At 42.9% G+C, this 23,141-nt stretch overlaps 1 protein-coding gene and 1 non-coding gene across 2 annotated transcripts in view; one reads left to right on the top strand and one right to left on the bottom strand.

Moving 5' to 3' along the window:
* LOC120986551 (CD276 antigen-like) overlaps positions 1-23,141 on the top strand; it is a 61,368-nt gene that overhangs the window by 21,909 nt on the left and 16,318 nt on the right. The window contains exon 3 of the mRNA XM_040415188.1: positions 22,184-22,352. Coding sequence (XP_040271122.1) covers positions 22,184-22,317 — 134 coding nt within the window. The 3' untranslated portion in view covers positions 22,318-22,352. The remainder of the gene's footprint in view (positions 1-22,183; positions 22,353-23,141) is intronic.
* On the bottom strand, positions 21,267-21,338 carry TRNAP-UGG. The gene has a single exon. It is a non-coding gene; the product is annotated as a tRNA-Pro (tRNA).

The raw sequence follows: 23,141 nt of genomic DNA on the forward strand, positions 1-23,141 counted from the left end.
GCATCCCAAGTAGGCTGGGGCGCTCACCTAGACAATTCCCCTTTCCAGTTCAGGGGACTTGGTCTCCTCAGGAGCGACTACTTTCTTCCAATCTCCGCGAGATTCGAGCCATCCGGCTAGCCCTCCTTCACTTTTCCCCCCGAATTCGGGGCATGGCGGTGAAAGTACAGTCAGACAACATGACTGCAGTCCTCTACATCAAAAAGCAGGGAGGCACAAGATCTCTACCCCTCCTTTCGGAGATCGGGGTAATTCTTCGGTGGGCAGAGTCGAACCTTTCCCACCTGTCTGCCACCCACATTCGGGGTTCCTGCAATATAATCGCGGATCGCCTGAGTCGCAGTCTGCCGACGATGGAATGGTCCCTACATCCGTAGATATTCAGACAGATAGTCCTCAGGTGGGGTTTGCCAGAAGTGGATCTCATGGCCAGAAGGTTCAACGCCAAGGTGGAGAGGTTCTGCTCCCTTTACAGCGAGCACAACCCCCTGACGATAGATGCTTTGTCGATACCGTGGAGGTTCAGGCTGGCTTACATCTTCCCTCCCTTTTCCATGATACTGAGGGTATTGATGAAAATCCGTCAGGATCAGGCCTCAGTGATAGCCATCATACCGTTTTGGCCCAAGAGATCCTGGCTTACCCAGCTCATTCAGATGAGTCGGGGACATTATTGGAGCCTCCCCCCACAGCAGATACTGGTGTCGTGGGACACTCACCTCTGCCCAGATCTGCACAGGTTCAACCTGACAGCCTGGAGTTTAATCATTCACTTCCCAGAATAGAAGGGCTTTCTGAGTCGGTCCTGAGAACATTATCGCATTCAAGAGCAGAATCAACCAAGAAAGCGTACTCCAGGATCATGAGAATCTTCTCGTCATGGTGTGCTTCGAACCAGGTGGCGTTTGCAGATCCGCCCCTCTCTGCGTTACTTCAATTCTTGCAAGACGGTCTTGACAGAGGCCTTGCTCTATCTACTTTGAAGGCCCAAATTGCTGCCATTTCGGCCTGTCTCAACAGGCCCTATTCTCGGGACCCACTCATCAAACGATTCCTTATAGTAGTTATATTCCTGTACATAGAAGAAGTATTATAGTAGTTATAGTCATGTACATAGGAGCAGAATTATAGTAGTTATATTGTTGTACATAGGAGCAGTATTATAGTAGTTATATTTGTGTACATATGAGCAGTATTATAGCAGTTATATTCTTGCACATAGGAATAGTATTATAATAGTTATATTGTAGTACATAAGAACAGTATTATAGTAGTTAAATTCTTATACATAGGAGGCATTATTATAGTAGTTATATTCTTGTATATATTCCTATGTGCAAGAATATAACTGCTATAATACTGCTCATATGTACACAAATACAACTACTATAATACTGCTCCTATGTACAACAATATAACTACTATAATTCTGCTCCTATGTACAAGAATATAACTACTATAATACTGCCTCCTATGTACAGGAATATAACTACTATAATACTGCTTCCTATAAACAAGAATATAACTACTATAATACTGCTCCTATGTACAAGAATATAACTACAATAATACAACTCCTATTTACAAGAAAATAACTACTATAATACTGCCTCCTATATACAAGAATATAACTACTATAATACTGCTTCTATGTACAAGAATATAACTACTATAATACTGCTCATATGTTCAACAATATAACTACTATAATACTGCTCATATGTACAGGAATATAACTGCTATAATACTGCTCCTATGTACAAGAATATAACTACTTTTATACTGCTCATATGTACAACAATATAACTGCTATAATACTGCTCCTATGTACAAAGATATAACTACTATAATACTGCTTCCTATAAACAAGAATATAACTGCTATAATTCTGCTCCTATGTACAAGAATATAACTGCAATACTACTACTCTTATGTACAAGAATATAACTACTATAATACTGCTCCTATGTACAAGAATATAACTACTATAATACTGCTCCTATGTACAAGAATATAACTGCTATAATACTGCCTCCTATGTACAAGAATATAACTACTATAATACTGCTCCTATGTACAAGAATATAACTACTATAATACTGCCCCCTGTGTACAAGAATATAACTACTATAATAATGCCTCCTATCTATAAGAATTTAACTACTATAATACTGCTTCTATGTACAAGAATATAACTACTATAATACTGCCTCCTATGTACAAGAATATAACTACTATAATACTACTCCTATGTACAAGAATATAACTACTAGGGGCGGAGTTTGACTGCCAACCTGAACAGTCGCATGTAGGAGAGCTCCTCTCACTGCAATCCTGCAACCTGGTTAATTTCGCACTTTAACCCAGCAAGGCATGGGGAAAGTCGGCAGATACATCCCCCAAGACAAGACAGACTCCCCGAAACTGGATAGAGGGGTCTCAGAGATGGAGAAATATCTAAATAAGAAAGCCTCAGGCAGCAGGAGCAGCATGGCCAAGATGGCGCCGCTTACACCGGACGACTGGTCCCAGGAATCAGAAGGAGCTTCAGGGATGATTCCTGACCTGGATGATGGGGCTCCGCTTCCAGGTACTGCCCCGATATCGAGGAAATTCCTCCAACAAGCCCTCTCCTCAGCCATCGCTCCTGTGCTCCAGGACTTACAGGAGATTAAATCCGATGTTAAACAAATCGGACAGCGTGTGGAGACGCTGGAAGGCAATCAGGCTGCCTTACTCACATATGCCAACACTCTGGGGGATAATGCTGCGGCTTGTATGGCTTCCCTGGACTCCGCTTTCTCCCTAATCGAAGACCAGGAGAACCGCAGCAGGCGGAAGAATATTCGGCTGCGCGGTCTCCCTGAGCTGATACCGCATGAGGAGTTACCAGAAGTAGCGGCCGCCATCTTTGCTGACCTTTTGGGGCCGGAGTACACAACTGGAATCGAAATTGAGCGCATCCACCGGTCGCTTAGGCCGAAACCAAAAGTAAATGGAAATCCTAGGGATATAGTGTGTGGCCTCTTAAAATATACCGATACAGCGGCAATACTAAGGGCAGCAAGGGATCGGAAAGAGCTCACATACAAAGATGCCAAGATCCTCATGTTCCAGGATTTGGCGCCAACAACGCTGAATAAGCGGAGGGCCCTCCGACCACTTACGGATCACCTGCGGCACATCAAAACCCCTTACAAGTGGCTGTTCCCCTTCGGCCTAACGTTCGCCATGGGAGGCAGAAGATGCACCATCAGAGTCCCAGGAGACCTAGCAGCAGCGTGGGGATTGCTCCAGATCACACCTATGGACATACCATCATGGCTGCCCTCAGTGGAGACCGGGATCCCACTGCCAGAGTTACCGGGAGTTCAGAGGTGGAATAAAGCTGCATCAAGGAGGAAGACCGGTTCCAGGCCCCGGGACACTTGAGCACCTGTAGCTCTAAGGTTATCTGATAATTTTTGTGTCGGTATTCATGGCAGGAGTTTCTCCTAATTTTCCATGGCAGTTTTGCACGTAATATGCCGGCTCTCTGTTCTATGTTTTTTCTCTATGTTTTTTCTATATTATATAGCATATTATTTCCATACAAGGCATGTAAGCTCAGTTGGGGCTGACATGTAATGATATTTTATGTCTCCTATTTAATTTGGGTTATAACATACCATATAATGCATTTTGTATTGCACCAGGTCTGCAGGGTGAGCTGGCTATCCAGGATCTTCTTTAAAGATCTTGTGCTTTTCCCCCTACATGCACCACATCAGGGCACTACTTGTGCAGCCCTGGTGCAAGCACACTAATAGTGGGGCATACACGCTGACCGCACTGCTCTTTAGGGGTGCGCTCGGATGTGTTAACCCTCACTTCTGTTATCTAGTCACAATTCTGGGTTCTATAAGGATTGTGCACTATGTTAGTGTTTTTTGTTACTTGGAATCTCTAGTGAAATGGCCGGTCAGGCTACTTTATGCAGTTGCCTATAGATATGCACAATGTCTAAGTTAAAGTGTACCTCATTCAACGTTAGGGGCTTCAACACTCCCCAAAAAAGATCTCAAGTTTTACGACTAATGAGAAAATCCCATTCTGATATATGCTTTTTCCAGGAATTACATTTTAAAACCAAAAATATTCCTACCCTCCAGAAAAGTTATTATAATAATTGGTTTATTAGCACATTTGTTAAGGCCAAAAGAGGGGTGGGTATTGCCATCGCTAAGCGAATCCCTTTTAAAATGACAGACTCTCAGTCAGATTCTGAGTGCAGATATGTGTTCGTGAAGGGCTTCATTGGCACGCAGCGGATAACCTTAGCCAGTCTGTATAGCCCCAATAGGGGACAAAAGTTGTGGATTTCCCAGACCTTACAAAAGTTCAAAATTTTTGCTGAAGGAATTTGCCTGGTTGGGGGAGATCTAAACGTGCCTCTGAACCCCTTCGTGGACACATCAGATGGTTCCACACAGCAAACACAGACGACTCTGGGCCACATAAACGCCCGTTTAGCAGAGGCAAAGTTAACAGATGCATGGCGCCTGGTACATCCAAATGGTAGAGACTATACCTTTTTTTCGGCGGCCCACAATGTTTATAAGAGACTGGACTATCTTTTAGTATCAAACACCTGTATAGATATGATAGAACAGGCAGATATAGATCCCATCACAATTTCGGATCACGCCCCGGTATCAATGGTGGTACATTTAGCCAGTTTACCCCCCCAGAATAAACAGTGGAGACTGAATGAGACATTGCTAGATAAGAAGGAAGCAGTTGATTCACTGTCACAGAGGTTGTCGTGGTTTTTTGGGGAGAACTTGACACCAGGCATCTCTCAAGAGACTGTGTGGGAAACACACAAATCAGTAATGAGAGGAGAATTAATATCCTTAGGGAGTAGAGTTAAGAAAGAGAGACAACAATTGCTTCATTCTCTTCTTAAACAGATTGCTGATCTGGAGACTATACATAAGAGGTCGAAAGCCTTGAGGACACAGCAAGAACTTCTTCTCCTAAGAGCAAAACTGAAAGATCACCTCAATGCATGCCACGCCAGGGCATATCAGTATGCTCAATTTCGCTTTTTCTCTCACGGAGACAAAGGAACGAAGCTGATGGCTTCCCTCATTAAGCAGAAGAAAGACTCTATGTATATCTCCAGTATCAAGTCCACTGATGGTAATCAATTACACAGGACGGCAGACATAGCCAAAGAATTTCAAAAATTCTATCAGGAACTATACGGGTTGGATAACCAAACCTCCCAATCAGACCCAACTGCGGACTCAGTGATAACCAACTTTCTACACCGCTTAAAATTACCCCGGCTTAGTAGTGAGGAAGGGAATTCATTGACGGTACCTGTCACTGAATTAGAAGTAATGAGGATACTGAAATCCATGCCCTTAGGAAAGTGCCCGGGTCCAGATGGATTTCCGGTGGGCTATTACAGAAAATTTGCGGACATTTTATGTCCACATCTTACCAATTGGTGCAATGCTCTTCTTACAGGGGGGCAGCTGCATAGTCAATCCCTAGAAGCTACAGTAACTATTCTGCCTAAGCCTGGGAAGGACCCTACACTCTGCGGGAGTTACAGGCCCATTTCTCTCTTAAACGTTGATATTAAGGTCTGGGCTAAGCTCTTGGCCTCTCGCCTCAGCTCGTTCCTCCCTAAGCTAATACACCCTGACCAAGCTGGGTTTGTGCCAGGAAGAGAGGGGAACCATAACTCCTGCAGAGTAGTTACGGCCATTCAATGGGCAAAAAGACAAGGTCTCCCCCTGGTCTGTTTGAGCGTGGATGCGGAGAAGGCCTTTGACCGGGTGAATTGGAACTTCATGAAAGGGACGTTACACAGTTTTGGTATTCCAACACAATTTCAGGACGCGATTATGACCCTGTATACAAACCCGAGCGCTAAAATTAGAGTAAATGGGACTTTGTCGCCTTCTTTCCCTATTCACAACGGCACCCGACAAGGCTGTCCCCTATCACCAGCTCTCTATATCTTGGTAATGGAGACTCTCCTTCAAGCCATCAGGATACATCCTAATATTAGAGGGGTCAGGGCCAAAAATGACATGATTGAATACACCAATGTCGCCTATGCTGATGACCTTTTGGTGCTAATTTCCAACCCGGTCGAGGCCTTCCCGCATCTCCTCTCTCTGTTTGACTTATATGGTAAGATCTCCAATTATAAGGTAAATTACTCTAAATCAGAAGTTATGAACATATCAGCTTCCTCAAGAGATGTTCTCTCCCTTAAAACCACGACACCTTTTATCTGGCAATCCTCTCATATCTCCTATTTAGGTATCAAAATCCCGTCAGACTTAGCGAATATTTTTCAGCTGAATTATAAACCCCTGTTATCAGAGATACAGAGCCAACTTGGCTCTCTCCGCATTCCTTTTGCTTCGTGGATGGGGAGGAAAAACTTGTTGAAAGCTTTTATACTGCCTAAAGTGCTATACGTCATGCAGATGTTACCTGTTCTCCTCCCTTCCTCATTTTTCACACAGATACGCAGACTATTTTCTAACTTTCTGTGGGGAGGAAAGGGTGCTAGGATTTCACATGCCAGACTGATTTTACGGAAGAATCAAGGGGGATTTGCCTTACCGGATGTTCAGCTATATTATAAGGCTATTCATCTCAGAAGATGGATGCAGCTCCATGTACCTAGTTGCTCAACAGTCGGTAATGAGCTAGAATTGTTTCAGCTATCTCAGTCTCAGAGGGCTGCGTTATGGGGCTTGAACTCAACTTTGTTGCATACACATATACTACTCAGGGGCACAGGCCGGGTGGTCATGCAACTCAATAGGGACCAGGATTTATTGCGTAATCCTTCTTCAGTCATGCCCGCAGACCTGATACCCTATTCAGTTAGGCCGACAGCAACACACATTCCTCCTGGGTGGGGCTCCCTGAGAGACTTCACAACAAAGGAATTTCTAGAAAATGCCTTAGGCAACTTACCAGATGAGCACACTCTCAGGAACACTGTAAAATCCTGCAACTTCTTAGACGTGGCGGATTTTAGATCTGTTGGTAAGGCCCTATTGGATAAAAAAGTTCAGGATCTAGAACAAACTTGGTTTGAAAAGATTATTTCTTCCAATTCACCACACAAGAGATTAATCTCATTGCTCTATCTGGCACTGAATATGCCGAGACCCAATGTCCGCCCGCAGTTTCTGAAAACGTGGGAAACTGAGTTGAACAGAACCTTCTCTGAAACAGATGTCCTTAGGCTATATGCGCATTCACATGGCTTCTCCAGATGCGTCAAGGTGCAAGAGCACTCCTTTAAAGTACTAACCCAATGGTACATGACGCCCAAACAGATGTTCTCAAGAGGGTTGTGTTCTACGGACCGGTGTTGGAGGTGCAACTCAGAAGAGGGCAACCTCTCACATATTCTATGGTATTGTACAGGGATAAGACCATTCTGGGATAATATCTCTAATGCTCTGAAATCAATTTTCCATACTGATATAACATTAACACCCGACCTGGTCCTTTTGTGGCTACCTACAAAAGTATTTTCCCCATCTAGAGGTTGCCTTGCCACCCAACTAATTCAGGCAGCAAGGCTACTAATCCCCCAGAGATGGCTCAGCACTGAACCCCCTACCATTTCTCATTGGATACATAAGGTTGATCTCATCCAACGCCTAGAGGAACTAGCCAGTTGGGAATCTAGAACTCATGAAAAGCATGCTAAGATGTGGAGTCCATGGTTGCAATTTAGAGCGTCAACACTAACAATAGTCTAATAAAGGTCTATTGACCCAGACAGAGCTTGCTATACTGCATACCTGACTTAATGCCACAGAATGACCTATATACATGAACAACTAGAGATGTGTTTTGTTTTGTTTTGTTCTCGTTATTATTGTTTAGATATGTTCTTGAGGTCGGTTGCCTCAACTTCAGGGGTCTTTGTAGACATCATACAAATAGCCCTTGCACTTTATAAAATCTCATGCAATGTGTAGTATCACAAAAGAGTAATACAGGTATTATCTGACCACATACTAAAGGTTAGAACGAGGCTATATATATGTCTGACAGGTGGTTTTATGTTATGCTCACATTTGGATTGTAGACCTAACAAGAGGATGTGCCTATCCTCAGAGGTGGTGTATACTGTATATCTTTATACCTTTATGTATGAAATGTCAACTTGATATTTTTGATCTTGACCTTTTTCAATAAAAAGATAATTGACAAGAATATAACTACTATAATACTTCTCCTATATACAAGAATATAACTACTATAATACTGCTCCTATATACAAGAATATAACTACTATAATACTGCCTCCTATGTACAAGAATATAACTACTATAATACTGCCTCCTATGTACAAGAATATAACTACTATAATACTGCCTCCTATGTACAAGAATATAACTACTATAATACTGCCTCCTGTGTACAAGAATATAACTGCTATAATACTGCTCCTATGTACAAGAATATAACTACTATAATACTGCTCCTATGTACAAGAATATAACTACTGTAATACTGCTCCTATGTACAAGAATATAACTACTATATTACTGCCTCCTGTGTACAAGAATATAACTACTATAATACTACCTCCTATGAACAAGAAAATAACTACTATAATACTGCTCCTATGTACAAGAATATAACTACTATAATACTGCTCTTATGTACAAGAATATAACTACTATAATACTGCTCCTATGTACAAGAATATAACTACTATAATACTGCTCCTATGTACAAGAATATAACTACTATAATACTGCTCCTATGTACAAGAATATAACTACTATAATACTGCTCCTATGTACAAGAATATAACTACTATAATACTGCTCCTATGTACAAGGATATAACTACTATAATACTGCTCCTATGTACAAGAATATAACTACTATAACCTGGGCCTCCAGAGACATTACATTTTTAGGAACACGGGTTTCGGCCAATACTCAAGACCTAGCCTCCCTTAACTATGCTCCACTCCTGCAAGAGGTTCGCACTCACCTACAGAATCTGAAACTCCCTTTTGTTTCGTGGATAGGGAGGAAAAACTATCTGAAAACTTTCATTCTCCCCAAATTTCTTTATTTGCTGCAAGCCATCCCTATATGGCTGCCAAACTCATACTTCTCAGAAGTCCGCCGAGTGTTCACACGCTTCCTCTGGAATGGTAAGTCTCCACGCATTGCCTACTCTGTCATTACAAGGGACAAGAAGTTTGGAGGCTTTGGGATGCCTGATGTAAAGTCATATTACACTGCTGTTCAGTTATGTAGATGTATATCTGCCCTGACCCACAAATCTAATTCTCTTTGCTCACGGCTCGAATCTGTACTACTCACCAACCAGGATCAGCTCACTCTATGGGGTGTTAGGCCCTTTTCAGCCAACCACTACGCCTCTTCCCCGGTTTGGAAAGGAATGCTAGTAGAATGGTCTAAAATGGTCAAATCCCAGCAGTTTAACTTCCCTAACCCCTGTATGCCTCTTAAATTGTTACAGAGCTATATTCATCCTTCTGTGTCAAACCCCTCCGGGATTTGGTCAAGGCTCGCTGGTTTGTCCCTGCGGGATGTCCTTCTCCCGGATGGTAGTTTGCAATGGGATTTAATAATGGATCGCCCCGAAATCAAGTCAGCTTCTTTTTTCCACTTAGCAGATTTTAAGAGAGATACTAAGTTATGCGTAGTGAACTTTGCTAGTAATAGCTCCCCTTCCTGGCTTGAAAAGAAAGTATTGGCCCCTAGGCCTCCTCTTAGGCCATTATCCCAGATGTATAAGGAATTGCTTTCCTCTTTACCTCCAGAGCTCGGTTATGTGACCTCATGGGAGCGAGAGCTTTCCATGATCCTGACGGAACCAGAGAGAGCCTTTGTTTTAGCCCATTCTCATGGCTTCAGTCGTTGTGTGAGAGTTCAGGAGAATTCTTTTAAGCTACTAAGTAGATGGTACAAAACTCCTGAATTCTTGCACAAACTTAATCCTGAGGTACCTGAGGTGTGCTGGAGATGTGGCATAGAAACCGGTTCATTATCACACATCTGGTGGTTCTGCCATAAGATTCAACCGTTTTGGAAATTGATAGAATCAATGATTAATAGCGTTTGCAAAACTAAAGTTCTATTAGATGCCAAACTTATCCTACTGTGGTGCCCTAATAGCACGATAACCCCTGCTAAGAATAATCTCCCTACAATGCTGATCACAGCAGCGAGATTACTAGTACCCCTTTTGTGGAAAACTGATTCCCCACCAAATCTAGATATGTGGACGGACAAGGTAGATCATATCTACCGCTTTGAGGAATTGGCGCATTGGGAAACAAACTCTCGCCATCGTTTCCTAAAGCTATGGTCCCCATGGAAATCACACAGGAATTTCACATGATAGAGCAGGATTCCCTCACTTTTCTGCCCCCCCCCACCTAACCCATTGTCTCCCCCTCCTCCCCCTTTTCTCCTCCTTTTGATGTTTGTTTTATGGTGATGATGATGATGATAATCGCTAGTATTGTCTACATATGACTTGTATGCTGGATAATTACTGTAACTTTTAATGTTATGATACTGATGTCCTATGTAGGCGTGTGGCCTTGTCTCTTACCTCAATAAAAAGAAATATGGTTAAGAATATAACTACTATAATACTGCTCCTATGTACAAGAATATAACTACTATAATACTGCTCCTATGTACAAGAATATAACTACTATAATACTGCTCCTATGTACAAGAATATAACTACTATAATACTGCTCCTATGTACAAGAATATAACTACTATAGGGGGGGCGGAGCCTGACTGCAGACCTAGCAGGACACATGTAGGAGAGCTCTCCTCCTTACCACTCTGCTAACTGGTAAATTCAGCGGTCTAATTTGCTCAAGAATGGGAAAAGTCGGTAGATATATACCCAGAGAGAAACCTGAAGTCAGCAAACCGGAGCGCGGTGCCTCAGATATGGATAAATATCTCAACAAGAAAACTACAGCTCCTGTGCCGGCTGGTCCTAAGATGGTGCTGCCGGAACTAGATGTCTGGGGCAGGGATTCGGAGGGAGAAGATGAAGCTGCTGCAGAGCACACAGCAGGCCCCACATCACAAAGTGCTGCCCCGATATCCAGGCAGTTCCTGCAGCAGGCTCTATCAGCAGCCCTGGCCCCAGTGATACAGGATCTGCAGGAGATTAAAGCTGACCTGAAGCATATCGGCACGAGGGTGGAAACACTGGAAAGTAACCAGGCGTCCATCTCGAATTACATCAGAGCTGCAAGCAATCACACCATGGCTCTGGCAGCCTCACTGGACACTGCATACTCCCTCATAGAAGACCAGGAGAACAGGAACAGGAGGAAAAACCTCCGGATCCGCGGCCTGCCTGAAAGCACCCCACATGAAGGCTTACCAGAAGCTGCCGGCGCCATCTTCTCCCTGCTCCTGGGAAGCTCCAGAGCGGCCGAGATTCAAATAGAAAGAATCCATAGAGCGCTCAGGCCGAAGCCAAAAGAGAGAGAGAACCCCAGAGATGTGGTATGCGGTCTCCTGAGGTATGTGGACACTGCTGCCTTAATGCAAGCTGCCAGAAATATGAAGGAGATCATATATGAGGGGGCTAAAATCTCTATCTATCAGGACCTGGCATCCTCCACATTGAATAAAAGGAGGGGGCTGCGGCCCCTCACTGACCATCTGCGCCATCACAAGGTGCCATATAAATGGCTATTCCCCTTCGGCCTCACATTTGCTGTAGATGGGAAGCGCTGCACCATTCGCCTGCCACAAGATCTCCAGGCGGCCTGGGAGCTGCTGCAAACAGATCCACTAGATGTACCATCATGGCTGCCGTCTGCAGAGATTGGAACACAGCTGCCAGATCTCCCAGAGGCCTCAGGATGGCTTAAAGCCTCACAGAAGAAGAGGAACCGGCACAGATCTAGAGACACTTGAAGTCCTTGAGACTAAACAGATGTCCTTGCTGAGTCTCTGTTGTGTTTTTTCACAAATATCATAGAGGGACAGGTTCTCATGCGCTTTGTTCAATCACAAGTCCGCAAGTATACCTGTCTGTCATGTGCAATGTATAGCTCCTGTTCTTGTTGTAACCTGCGGGGCAGATATTCTGCTTTGCAATATAAATTTATTTGCATATTTTTCTAGACCATAATATGTAAGGTGCTATCCCGCACCAGTTCAGCAGGTGGCGCAATGTGGACACCATTATGAAGATATGGTTCCACTTTGTACCCCCCCTACCTACCAGGGTTATCTTGGCACAAACCTGGTACATGTGCCTGATTAAATGGCTGCTCATGCCCGCTTCACTGCAGCTAAGTGACCTGGTGCGGTGTTGCTGGCATGGGAGTCATTGCACTGTTATACTTGTCATGTTGACTTCAGTTATGATGTTACTAGTTCATCCCCTAGATGCGATGGAGGTGAATAATTTGAGCTTGCTGATTCCAAAGACACCAAGTTTTCTCAATGTTGTCGACAATTAAATGTACAACGTACAATGTAAGGGGCTTTAATACCCCACAAAAGCGCTCTCAGGTCATCCGTCTGCTAAAAAAGAAGAACACAGATATTTGCTTCTTTCAGGAGCTGCATTTTAGAATGACAAATATACCTAAAATTCAGAACCCATACTTCCAACACTGGTATTTCAGTGCTTTTGAGAAAGCAAAAAGAGGAGTGGGTATTGCAATTTCTAGAAAAGTACCATTTACATTGATATCTACCCTGACGGACCCTGAGGGCCGCTTCATTTTCGTGAAAGGCCTCATTGGTACACAAAAGGTCACACTCGCTAGCCTATACAGCCCTAACCGTGGCCAGAAACAATGGATCAAGATCACACTAAGTAAACTAGATCTGTTTGCAGAGGGGATTAGATTGATTGGGGGAGACCTCAATGTCACACTGAATCCTTTGATTGATGCTTCTGACGGCTCCTCCCAATTGACCCAATCAGCACTGGGGTGCATCAATAGGTACATATCAGACATGAACCTGCTGGACGTCTGGCGACTAGCCCACCCAGATACTAGGGACTTCACCTTCTTCTCGGCCCCACATAAATCACATAAGAGGTTAGACTATATCCTACTGTCCAGTAATGCCGTAGATACGGTGGACTCAGCCGACATAGGTGTTGTGTCCGTCTCTGACCACGCCCCAGTCTCTGCTGCCCTCAGATTTTCCAGCTTGCCTGCCTCAGTTAGACAGTGGCGCCTAAATGAGACGCTGCTTGATAGGCAATCAGATATCTCAAACCTGAAACAAAAACTAAATGATTTCTTTAAGGATAACGCGACACCAGGTATGTCCCAGACGACAATTTGGGAGACACACAAAGTAGTTATCCGTGGGGAATTGATAGCCTTAGGCAGTAAGGTCAAAAAAGAGAAACAAAGGATCCTCCAAGATCTTTTGGTTCAGATAGCAGATAAAGAAGCGGTCCATAAAAGGTCCAGAGCAGTTAAAGTTCAGACTGAACTGACCCAACTAAGATCCAAACTAAAAGACCATTTAAACATCCAAAACGCAAAAGCCTATCAATATGCCCAATTTAAACACTACTCCCACGGGGATAAAGGATCTAAATTGACATCCTCCCTTATTAAACAAAGGAAGGAATCCTTGTTCATACCCAATATTAAATCTAGCAATGGAAATATGCTACATAAAACAGCGGATATAGCAGAGGAATTTCAAAAATTTTACAAGCAACTTTATGGCCTGACAGACCCCAAACATCCAGATCCATCAATATCAAATGCAAAAGACCTGTTTTTGAGAGGTCTCAATCTACCCCAGATATCTTCCCAAGAAAGTGACACCTTATTAGAGTCAGTTACTGAAAAAGAAGTGAAAAAGTTATTGTCCTCCATGCCAATGGGTAAAAGTCCTGGCCCAGATGGCTTCCCAGTGGGATACTACAAAAAATTCTCAGATATACTAATACCCCACCTGGTAACGTGGTGCAATGCACTCCTGGATGGTGAAACCCTTCATAAACAATCACTGGAGGCCACGGTAACCATCCTCCCCAAACCAGGGAAAGACCCCCTTCTTTGCGGTAGTTTTAGGCCAATCTCGTTACTTAACGTAGATATAAAAATATGGGCTAAACTCCTAGCGACACGCCTGGGACAACTTCTCCCCAAGCTTATACACCCGGACCAATCTGGTTTTGTTCCAGGGAGGGAAGGGAATCATAATTCCTGTAGGTTGATCACAGCAATACAATGGGCTAAAAAGAAAAACCTCCCCTTGACGCTGCTCAGTGTGGATGCGGAGAAGGCCTTTGACCGGGTGAGCTGGGACTTTATGAAGAGGACTTTATTGAAGTTTGGAATCCCGACGAGATTTCAGGAGGCAGTCATGTCGTTGTACAAGGACCCGAGTGCTAGAATTAGGGTCAATGGCACATTGTCCCCATCCTTCCCTATTTGTAATGGGACGCGTCAGGGCTGCCCCCTATCTCCTGCCTTATACATAATGGTCATGGAGACCCTTCTTCAGGCCATTAGGGATCATGTAAATATACGTGGTGTGAAAACAGAAAATAACGCCATAGAATACATTAACGTGGCATATGCTGATGATCTACTGATCATGGTCTCTAACCCGGTCGAGGCCTTCCCGCATCTTTTGGCATTGTTCGAGGAGTATGGTAGGCTATCAAACTACAAAATGAATTATACCAAGTCAGAAGCTTTAAATGTTAACGCTCCAGCGAGCTCAATTGCCATTTTGAAATCGAACACGCCATTTAAATGGCAGTCCTCCTGTGTCTCCTACTTAGGAGTTAAAATCCCTGCTTCCACGGAAGATTTATTCAGACTTAATTACACTCCCCTATTGACAGAGGTACAAAACCTGCTCCAGTCGCTACGCCTCCCTTATTCTTCATGGATGGGAAGGAAGAACATCCTAAAAGCGTTTGTCCTCCCCAAAATCATGTATATACTACAGATGTTGCCAATATTTTTACCTAACTCATATTTCACCAAGATTCGCAGACTTTTTTCAACTTACCTATTGGGCGGTAAGAAAGCTAGGGCTTCTCACCAGAGACTGATACTGGGGCGTGGTCACGGAGGTATAGCACTGCCGGATGTCCAGACATATTACAGGGCCATACACCTGAGGAGGTGGTTGCAGCTTCATTCCCCCTGTCTACCGCACATTGGGAACAGACCTGGAGCTAATGCAGCTCACCCAACCACAGAAAGCAGCCCTATGGGGTCAAGCAAATACGTCACTCCATTCACATGTCCTTCTAAAGGGTACTAGTCTAGTCATTAAGCAGCTCAACAAGGAATATGGGCTCCTACAGAACCCCCCTAGTTTAATGCCAGCAGACCTTGTGCCATACTCGATTCAATCTTCAGGATCTCATGTTTCGCAGATTTGGCATAGATTAAGAGGTTTTTCTACAGCTGAATTTATAAAAAAGATAAACAACACCTTGCCGGATCAACATCCCCTTAGCTTGGCCTGGGGTACGTTTAACTTCTTAGATCTAATATCCATAAAGTCTGCAGGGAAACAGCTAACCAGTTAGAAGCCATGTGTAATGTCCGAGACATGGTTTAAAAAACTAGCAACCCCCTCTTCACCCCAACGCAAACTGATATCAACTATATATTTGGCCTTGATCACACCAATACGCCGTACGACCCCACAATATGTTCAAACCTGGGCTAATGACCTTAAAACCAACTTTTCGGAAACGGATATTCTCCGTATGCACGCAAACTCGCATGGCTTCTCACGATGTGTGAGGATCCAAGAACACTCTTATAAGGTCCTCACACAGTGGTACCTCACCCCTAAACAATTATTTCTCAGTGGTTTGAGCGATCATGATAAGTGTTGGAGGTGTGGAGAGGAGAGTGGCACTCTTCTGCACATCTTTTGGTCATGCTCCAGAATAAGAGGATACTGGGATGACATCTCACAGGCCATTAACAAAATACTAAACACTAACCTGACATTAACTCCAATATTGGTTCTTTTATGGCTTCCAACAAAAGAATTGTCGCCAGCAAAGAACAAATTGGCCACACACTTGATTCAAGCTGCACGGCTACTTATTCCCCAAAAATGGCTGAGTAAGGATCCCCCCACCACCTCTCAGTGGTTAAGCAAATTGGATCATGTGCACCGCATGGAAGAGCTTGCAGGTTGGGAACTTAGGGCACACGAGAAGCACAAGAAGCTATGGGCCCCCTGGATTGCATATAGATACGCGACCAATACACCAACACCTTAGCGATCTCTAATCGACAATCAAACTTGAAAATGTCCCCCAGATGGGACTGACACATTAGTGAGTATACACTGCGTGCAGAATTATTAGGCAAATGAGTATTTTGACGACATCATCCTCTTTATGCATGTTGTCTTACTCCAAGCTGTATAGGCTCGAAAGCCTACTACCAATTAAGCATATTAGGTGATGTGCATCTCTGTAATGAGAAGGGGTGTGGTCTAATGACATCAACACCCTATATTAGGTGTGCATAATTATTAGGCAACTTCCTTTCCTTTGGCAAAATGGGTCAAAAGAAGGACTTGACAGGCTCAGAAAAGTCAAAAATAGTGAGATATCTTGCAGAGGGATGCAGCACTCTTAAAATTGCAAAGCTTCTGAAGCGTGATCATCGAACAATCAAGCGTTTTATTCAAAATAGTCAACAGGGTCGCAAGAAGCGTGTGGAAAAACCAAGGCGCAAAATAACTGCCCATGAACTGAGAAAAGTCAAGCGTGCAGCTGCCAAGATGCCACTTGCCACTAGTTTGGCCATATTTCAGAGCTGCAACATCACTGGAGTGCCCAAAAGCACAAGGTGTGCAATACTCAGAGACATGGCCAAGGTAAGAAAGGCTGAAAGACGACCACCACTGAACAAGACACACAAGCTGAAACGTCAAGACTGGGCCAAGAAATATCTCAAGACTGATTTTTCTAAGGTTTTATGGACTGATGAAATGAGAGTGAGTCTTGATGGGCCAGATGGATGGGCCCGTGGCTGGATTGGTAAAGGGCAGAGAGCTCCAGTCCGACTCAGACGCCAGCAAGGTGGAAATGGAGTACTGGTTTGGGCTGGTATCATCAAAGATGAGCTTGTGGGGCCTTTTCGGGTTGAGGATGGAGTCAAGCTCAACTCCCAGTCCTACTGCCAGTTTCTGGAAGACACCTTCTTCAAGCAGTGGTACAGGAAGAAGTCTGCATCCTTCAAGAAAAACATGATTTTCATGCAGGACAATGCTCCATCACACGAGTCCAAGTACTCCACACCGTGGCTGGCAAGAAAAGGTATAAAAGAAGAAAATCTAATGACATGGCCTCCTTGTTCACCTGATCTGAACCCCATTGAGAACCTGTGGTCCATCATCAAATGTGAGATTTACAAGGAGGGAAAACAGTACACCTCTCTGAACAGTGTCTGGGAGGCTGTGGTTGCTGCTGCACGCAATGTTGATGGTGAACAGATCAAAACACTGACAGAATCCATGGATGGCAGGCTTTTGAGTGTCCTTGCAAAGAAAGGTGGCTATATTGGTCACTGATTTGTTTTTGTTTTGTTTTTGAATGTCAGAAATGTATATTTGTGAATGTTGAGATGTTATATTGGTTTCACTGGTAAAAATAAATAATTGAAATGGGTATATATTTGTTTTTTGTTAAGTTGCCTAATAATTCTGCACAGTAATAGTCACCTGCACACACAGATATCCCCCTAAAATAGCTAAAACTAAAAACAAACTAAAAACTACTTCCAAAAATATTCAGCTTTGATATTAATGAGTTTTTTGGGTTCATTGAGAACGTGGTTGTTGTTCAATAATAAAATTAATCCTCAAAAATACAACTTGCCTAATAATTCTGCACTCCCTGTAGAAGGTGTTTAGCCTTATCTCTCCCTTTGGAGTCATCATAAGATATCTTAAATAACCTCCGATCGCATATGTCCAGTTCTAAGGACACATTCACCCCTCCCTCTCCTCACTCCCACACCCCTTCCCCCCCCCTCCCTCCTCTTATGTTTGTTTGACCTAACTACCTCAGGTCTCATGTCAAAAGTTATATCAACCAGTTCTAGATGACTGTGCCTTGAAGATCCGCACTATATATATGTCCTATGTAACATATGCATTATAATGTCAATTATGCTCTGGACATGTCTGTATTCATCCTGAACTGTGCACTATGTATGACTACAATTTTTCTGAATTGCTGTTCAATAAAAAGAAATTTGACAAAGAATATAACTACTATAATACTGCCCCCTATGTACAAGAATATAACTACTATAATAATGCCTCCTATGTATAAGAATTTAACTACTATAATACTGCCTCCTATGTACAAGAATATAACTACTATAATGCTACTCCTATGTACAAGAATACAACTGCTATAATACTGCTCCTATATACAAGAATATAACTACTATAATACTGCCTCATATGTACAAGAATATAACTACTATAATTCTGCCTCCTATGTACAAGAATATAACTACTATAATACTTCTCCTATGTACAAGAAAATAACTACTATAATACTGCTCCTATGTACAAGAATATAACTACTATAATACTGCCTCCTATATACAAGAATATAACTACTATAATACTGCCTCCTATGTACAAGAATATAACTACTATAATACTGCTCCTCTGTACAAGAATATAACTACTATAATACTGCTCCTATGTACAAGACTATAAGCCTCCTATGTAGAAGAATACAACTACTATAATACTGCCCTTATGTACAAGAGTATAACTACTATAATACTGCAACCTATGTACAAGAATATAACCACTATAATATTGCCTCTTATATCTAAGAATATAACTGCTATAATATTTCTCCAATGTACAAGAATATAACTACTATAATACTGCCTCCTATGTACAAGAATATAACTACTATAATACTGCTCCTATTTACAAGAATATAACTACTATAATACTGCTCATATGTACACAAATATAACTACTATAATACTGCTCCTATGTACAAGAATAAAACTACTATATTACTGCCCCTATGTACAAGAATATAACTACTATAATACTGCTCCTATGTACAAGAATATAACTACTATAATACTGCTCCTATGTACAAGAATATAACTACAATAATACTACTCCTATGTACAAGAATATAACTACTATAATACTGCTCCTATGTACAAGAATATAACTACTATAATACTGCTTCCTATAAACAAGCAGTGATTGCCAGTTTGCATTGTTCGTCCGCAAACATATGCGGGCTGCCATCTTTTTTCACAAGTCCGGCGAGGCACAGGTAATCCTTTACCTGCGCCGCGAGCCGGTCTGAAAACAAATGCGGTCACCGGGAGCAGGCAGTTCCGAGAACAGCCCTATGAAGGCCCCCGGTGGCTGTTCTCGGAACTGCCTGTTCCCGCTGACCACGCTTGTTTTCAGACCGGCTCGCGCACAGGTAAGGGCTTACCTGTGACTCGCCAGACTTGTAAAAAAATATGGCAGCCCGCATATGTTCGCGGGTGAACAATGCGAACTGGCCATCACTGTAAACAAGAATATTACTACTATAATACTGCTCCTATGTACAAGAATATAACTACAATAATACTGCTTCCTAAAAACAAGAATATAACTACTATAATACTGCTCCTATGTACAAGAATATAACTGCTATAATACTGCTCCTATTTATAAGAATATAACTACTATAATACTGCTCATATGTACACAAATATAACTACTATAATACTGCTCCTTGGTACAACAATATAACTACTATAATACTGCTCCTATGTACAAGAATATAACTACTATAATACTGCCTCCTATGTACAAGAATATAACTACTATAATACTGCTCCTATGTACAAGAATATAACTACTATAATACTGCTCCTATGTACAAGAATATAACTACTATAATACTACTTCTATGTACAAGAATATAACTGCTATAATCCTGCCCTGTGTACAAGAATATAACTACAATAATATTGCTCCTATGTACAAGAATATAACTACAATAATACTACTTCTATGTACAAGAATATAACTGCTATAATGCTGCTCTTATATACAAGAATATAACTACTATAATACTGCTCCTATGTACAAGAATATAACTACTATAATACTGCTCCTATGTACAAGAATATAACTACTATAATACTGCTCCTATGTACAAGAATATAACTACTATAATACTGCTCCTATGTACAAGAATATAACTACTATAATACTGCTCCTATGTACAAGAATATAACTACTATAATACTGCTCCTATGTACAAGAATATAACTGCTATATGTAACGGGGTGCCGAAGCCACACTCAGTCTCCCATTGCCCGCAGACCTGTTGCTTAGCTTCGGGAGCGAGGATCTGTGTTTGACCTCGCTCCCAGGGCAGCTTTGCTAGCTGGGAGGCTCCCTGCTCCTAGGTCTGCCTTGAGCGCCGAGCTGATCACTCGGCGCTCAACTAGTCGGTCTGTCGGTCATGTGACGCTGGCCACGTCACATGACCCTCACTCCCCGCTATAAATACAGGCGGCCTGCTGGCCACAGGTTGCCTGTTAATTTAGGTTCCTGGCAGTTGTTGGTGACCTGTGTACTTACCTGATCCTGTTCCCTGACGATCCTTTGCCTGCTCCTCCTGTACTGCGCATACTTCTTGGTATATTGACCTCGGCTTCCACCTGCCTATTCTTTGCGGACTCCTTTGGTACTTCTCGACTCTCCTGGTATTTATCAACCCGGCTTCTCCTGACCTTTCTTTGCTTATCCCTCTGTACTGCGTTGTCCTCTTGGTTTTGACCCGGTCCGTTCACTATTCGTTATTTGTCTTGTCTGTCCTTCCCGCACGTATACTAAGTTAGGGACTGCCGTCCAGTTGACCCCTGTCATCAGGACTCGTGAGGCAAGTAGGCAGGGCCAGGGGTGAGGGTGGAGCGCAGTGGTCCCTATCCTCCCCCCTGTGTGTGTGTGTGTGTACGTGACCGTTACACTATAAAACTGCTCCTATGTACAAAAGTATAACTGCTATAATACCACCCACTACGTTCATGAATATAATTTACCGCATATAAGGGTTTGACCAGTATACCAGTATATATATATATATATATATATATATATCTATTAGCGGTATGATGCTGCAAGATATTAATAGAATCTCTGTCAGTATAAAGAAAACTAGGGCTCGTCCGGGATTTGAACCCGGGACCTCTCGCACCCAAAGCGAGAATCATACCCCTAGACCAACGAGCCAGCTGCAGGAAAGTTATAACAGGACTGTATATGAGCTTCACCGCACTTGATTTCTAGGAAACAGAAAGACAGCTGCACAGCCTGTCAGGTGTCTACACAGGAGTGTCATCTACTGAGCCGGGGGCCAGCTATTTCCTGGGTCTGCAAGGACAAGGTGGTTTTCCTCGCTTTTCACGTGTTGTACTGCCTGCTGGACTGTGTATCTAATCCTATGATGTGTGATACTGCCTGCTGGACTGTGTATCTAATCCTATGATGTGTGATACTGCCTGCTGGACTGAGTATCTAATCCTATGATGTGTGATATTGCCTGCTGGAGTGTATCTAATCATATGATGTGTGATACTGCCTGCTGGACTGTGTATCTAATCCTATGATGTGTGATACTGCCTGCTGGACTGTGTATCTAATCCTATGATGTGTGATATTGCCTGCTGGACTGTGCATCTAATCCTATGATGTGTGATACTGCCTGCTGGACTGTGTATCTAATCCTATGATGTGTGATATTGCCTGCTGGACTGTGCATCTAATCCTATGATGTGTGATACTGCCTGCTGGACTGTGTATCTAATCCAATGATGTGTGATACTGCCTGCTGGACTTTGTATCTAATTATATGATGTGTGGTACTGCCACCTGCAGTATGTAGCTAATCTTGAGATGTCTGATGCTGTCTGCTGAGTCTTGTATCTAACTCTATCATGTGTGATACTGCCCGGTGGACTGTGTATCTAATCCTATCCTGTGTGATACTGCCGGCTGAGATATATCTTAGTTTCTTGTTTGAACTGGTAGGTCTAGGCATTGCACAGTCACATTTACAATGATGTCTTCTCTTGCAGGGAATGATCACTCTCATGCTGCGTGGGAGCGTGTCCTGGCTGCGTGTCTGTTCCTGCTCGTCGTGGTACTGTTCATCTTTCTTCCCTATTTCCTGTTCAGTAGACAGCAGTCCGGTCCATACGGGATCCTGTGAGCCGCTCGCGCTGCTCACTCCTCCCTGGTGCTTACATCATGATTCACTTACTCGCAGGGGACAGACTCATTTTGTGAAATACTTACGGCACAATCTGCACTTTCCTCTTCCCTGGGTCCGGTCGGTGGCGCTCGTTTGGACATTCAGGAATCTTGCTTCAGTTGGATCTCTAATGGTGAACTGTGCTGCACCTTCTACCCGCCGGCTACCAAATTTTAAGTCTGAAAAGTTCTAGCTGCACAGTAATTTATTTCGCAAAAAGTAAAAAAAATGGGTGGCGGGGGAAGTGCCTCCATATTTAGTTTCTAAGCTTTATATATGTTGTTCAGGTCATGGTCGACCAAGCTTTCGCAGAGTTTCCCATCGAATAAACAAATATATATTTTCAGTAAAAATTTAGTTTTTATATATTTTTTAAACTCTATTTAAATTTTCTTTTACTTTTCGTTTGGTCCCATAAAGCAGATGTACCTTTATATGCTTAGCCCCCCCATCCAAAAAACTGGTTAGTCATTCCCATAGACTTGTATTGAAATTCTATATATGACAGACAAATTGCAACATTGATTTTGTTTAGGCTGTGCTTCTCCACTCCCCCCCCCCACTAGAAGGTTCTTATTCAGTTAGAAACTGTATACAAGAAGAGCAGTCAGAACCCCTCGTTGTCTGCAGACAGGAACCAGTGTTTAGTAGAAAAGACTGATATGTAATGATGCTGATTTTACCCTAACCTCGTGCACACAGACGTTGCTGGTTTGTGGTCTATCCAACAAGAATCGGAGATGTTCTGTAATTTGTGATGCGGACAGCACAGTGATGGCCGA

Source organism: Bufo bufo, chromosome 1, assembly GCF_905171765.1.
Source record: "Bufo bufo chromosome 1, aBufBuf1.1, whole genome shotgun sequence".
In the NCBI taxonomy this organism is placed as follows: Eukaryota; Metazoa; Chordata; class Amphibia; order Anura; family Bufonidae; genus Bufo; species Bufo bufo.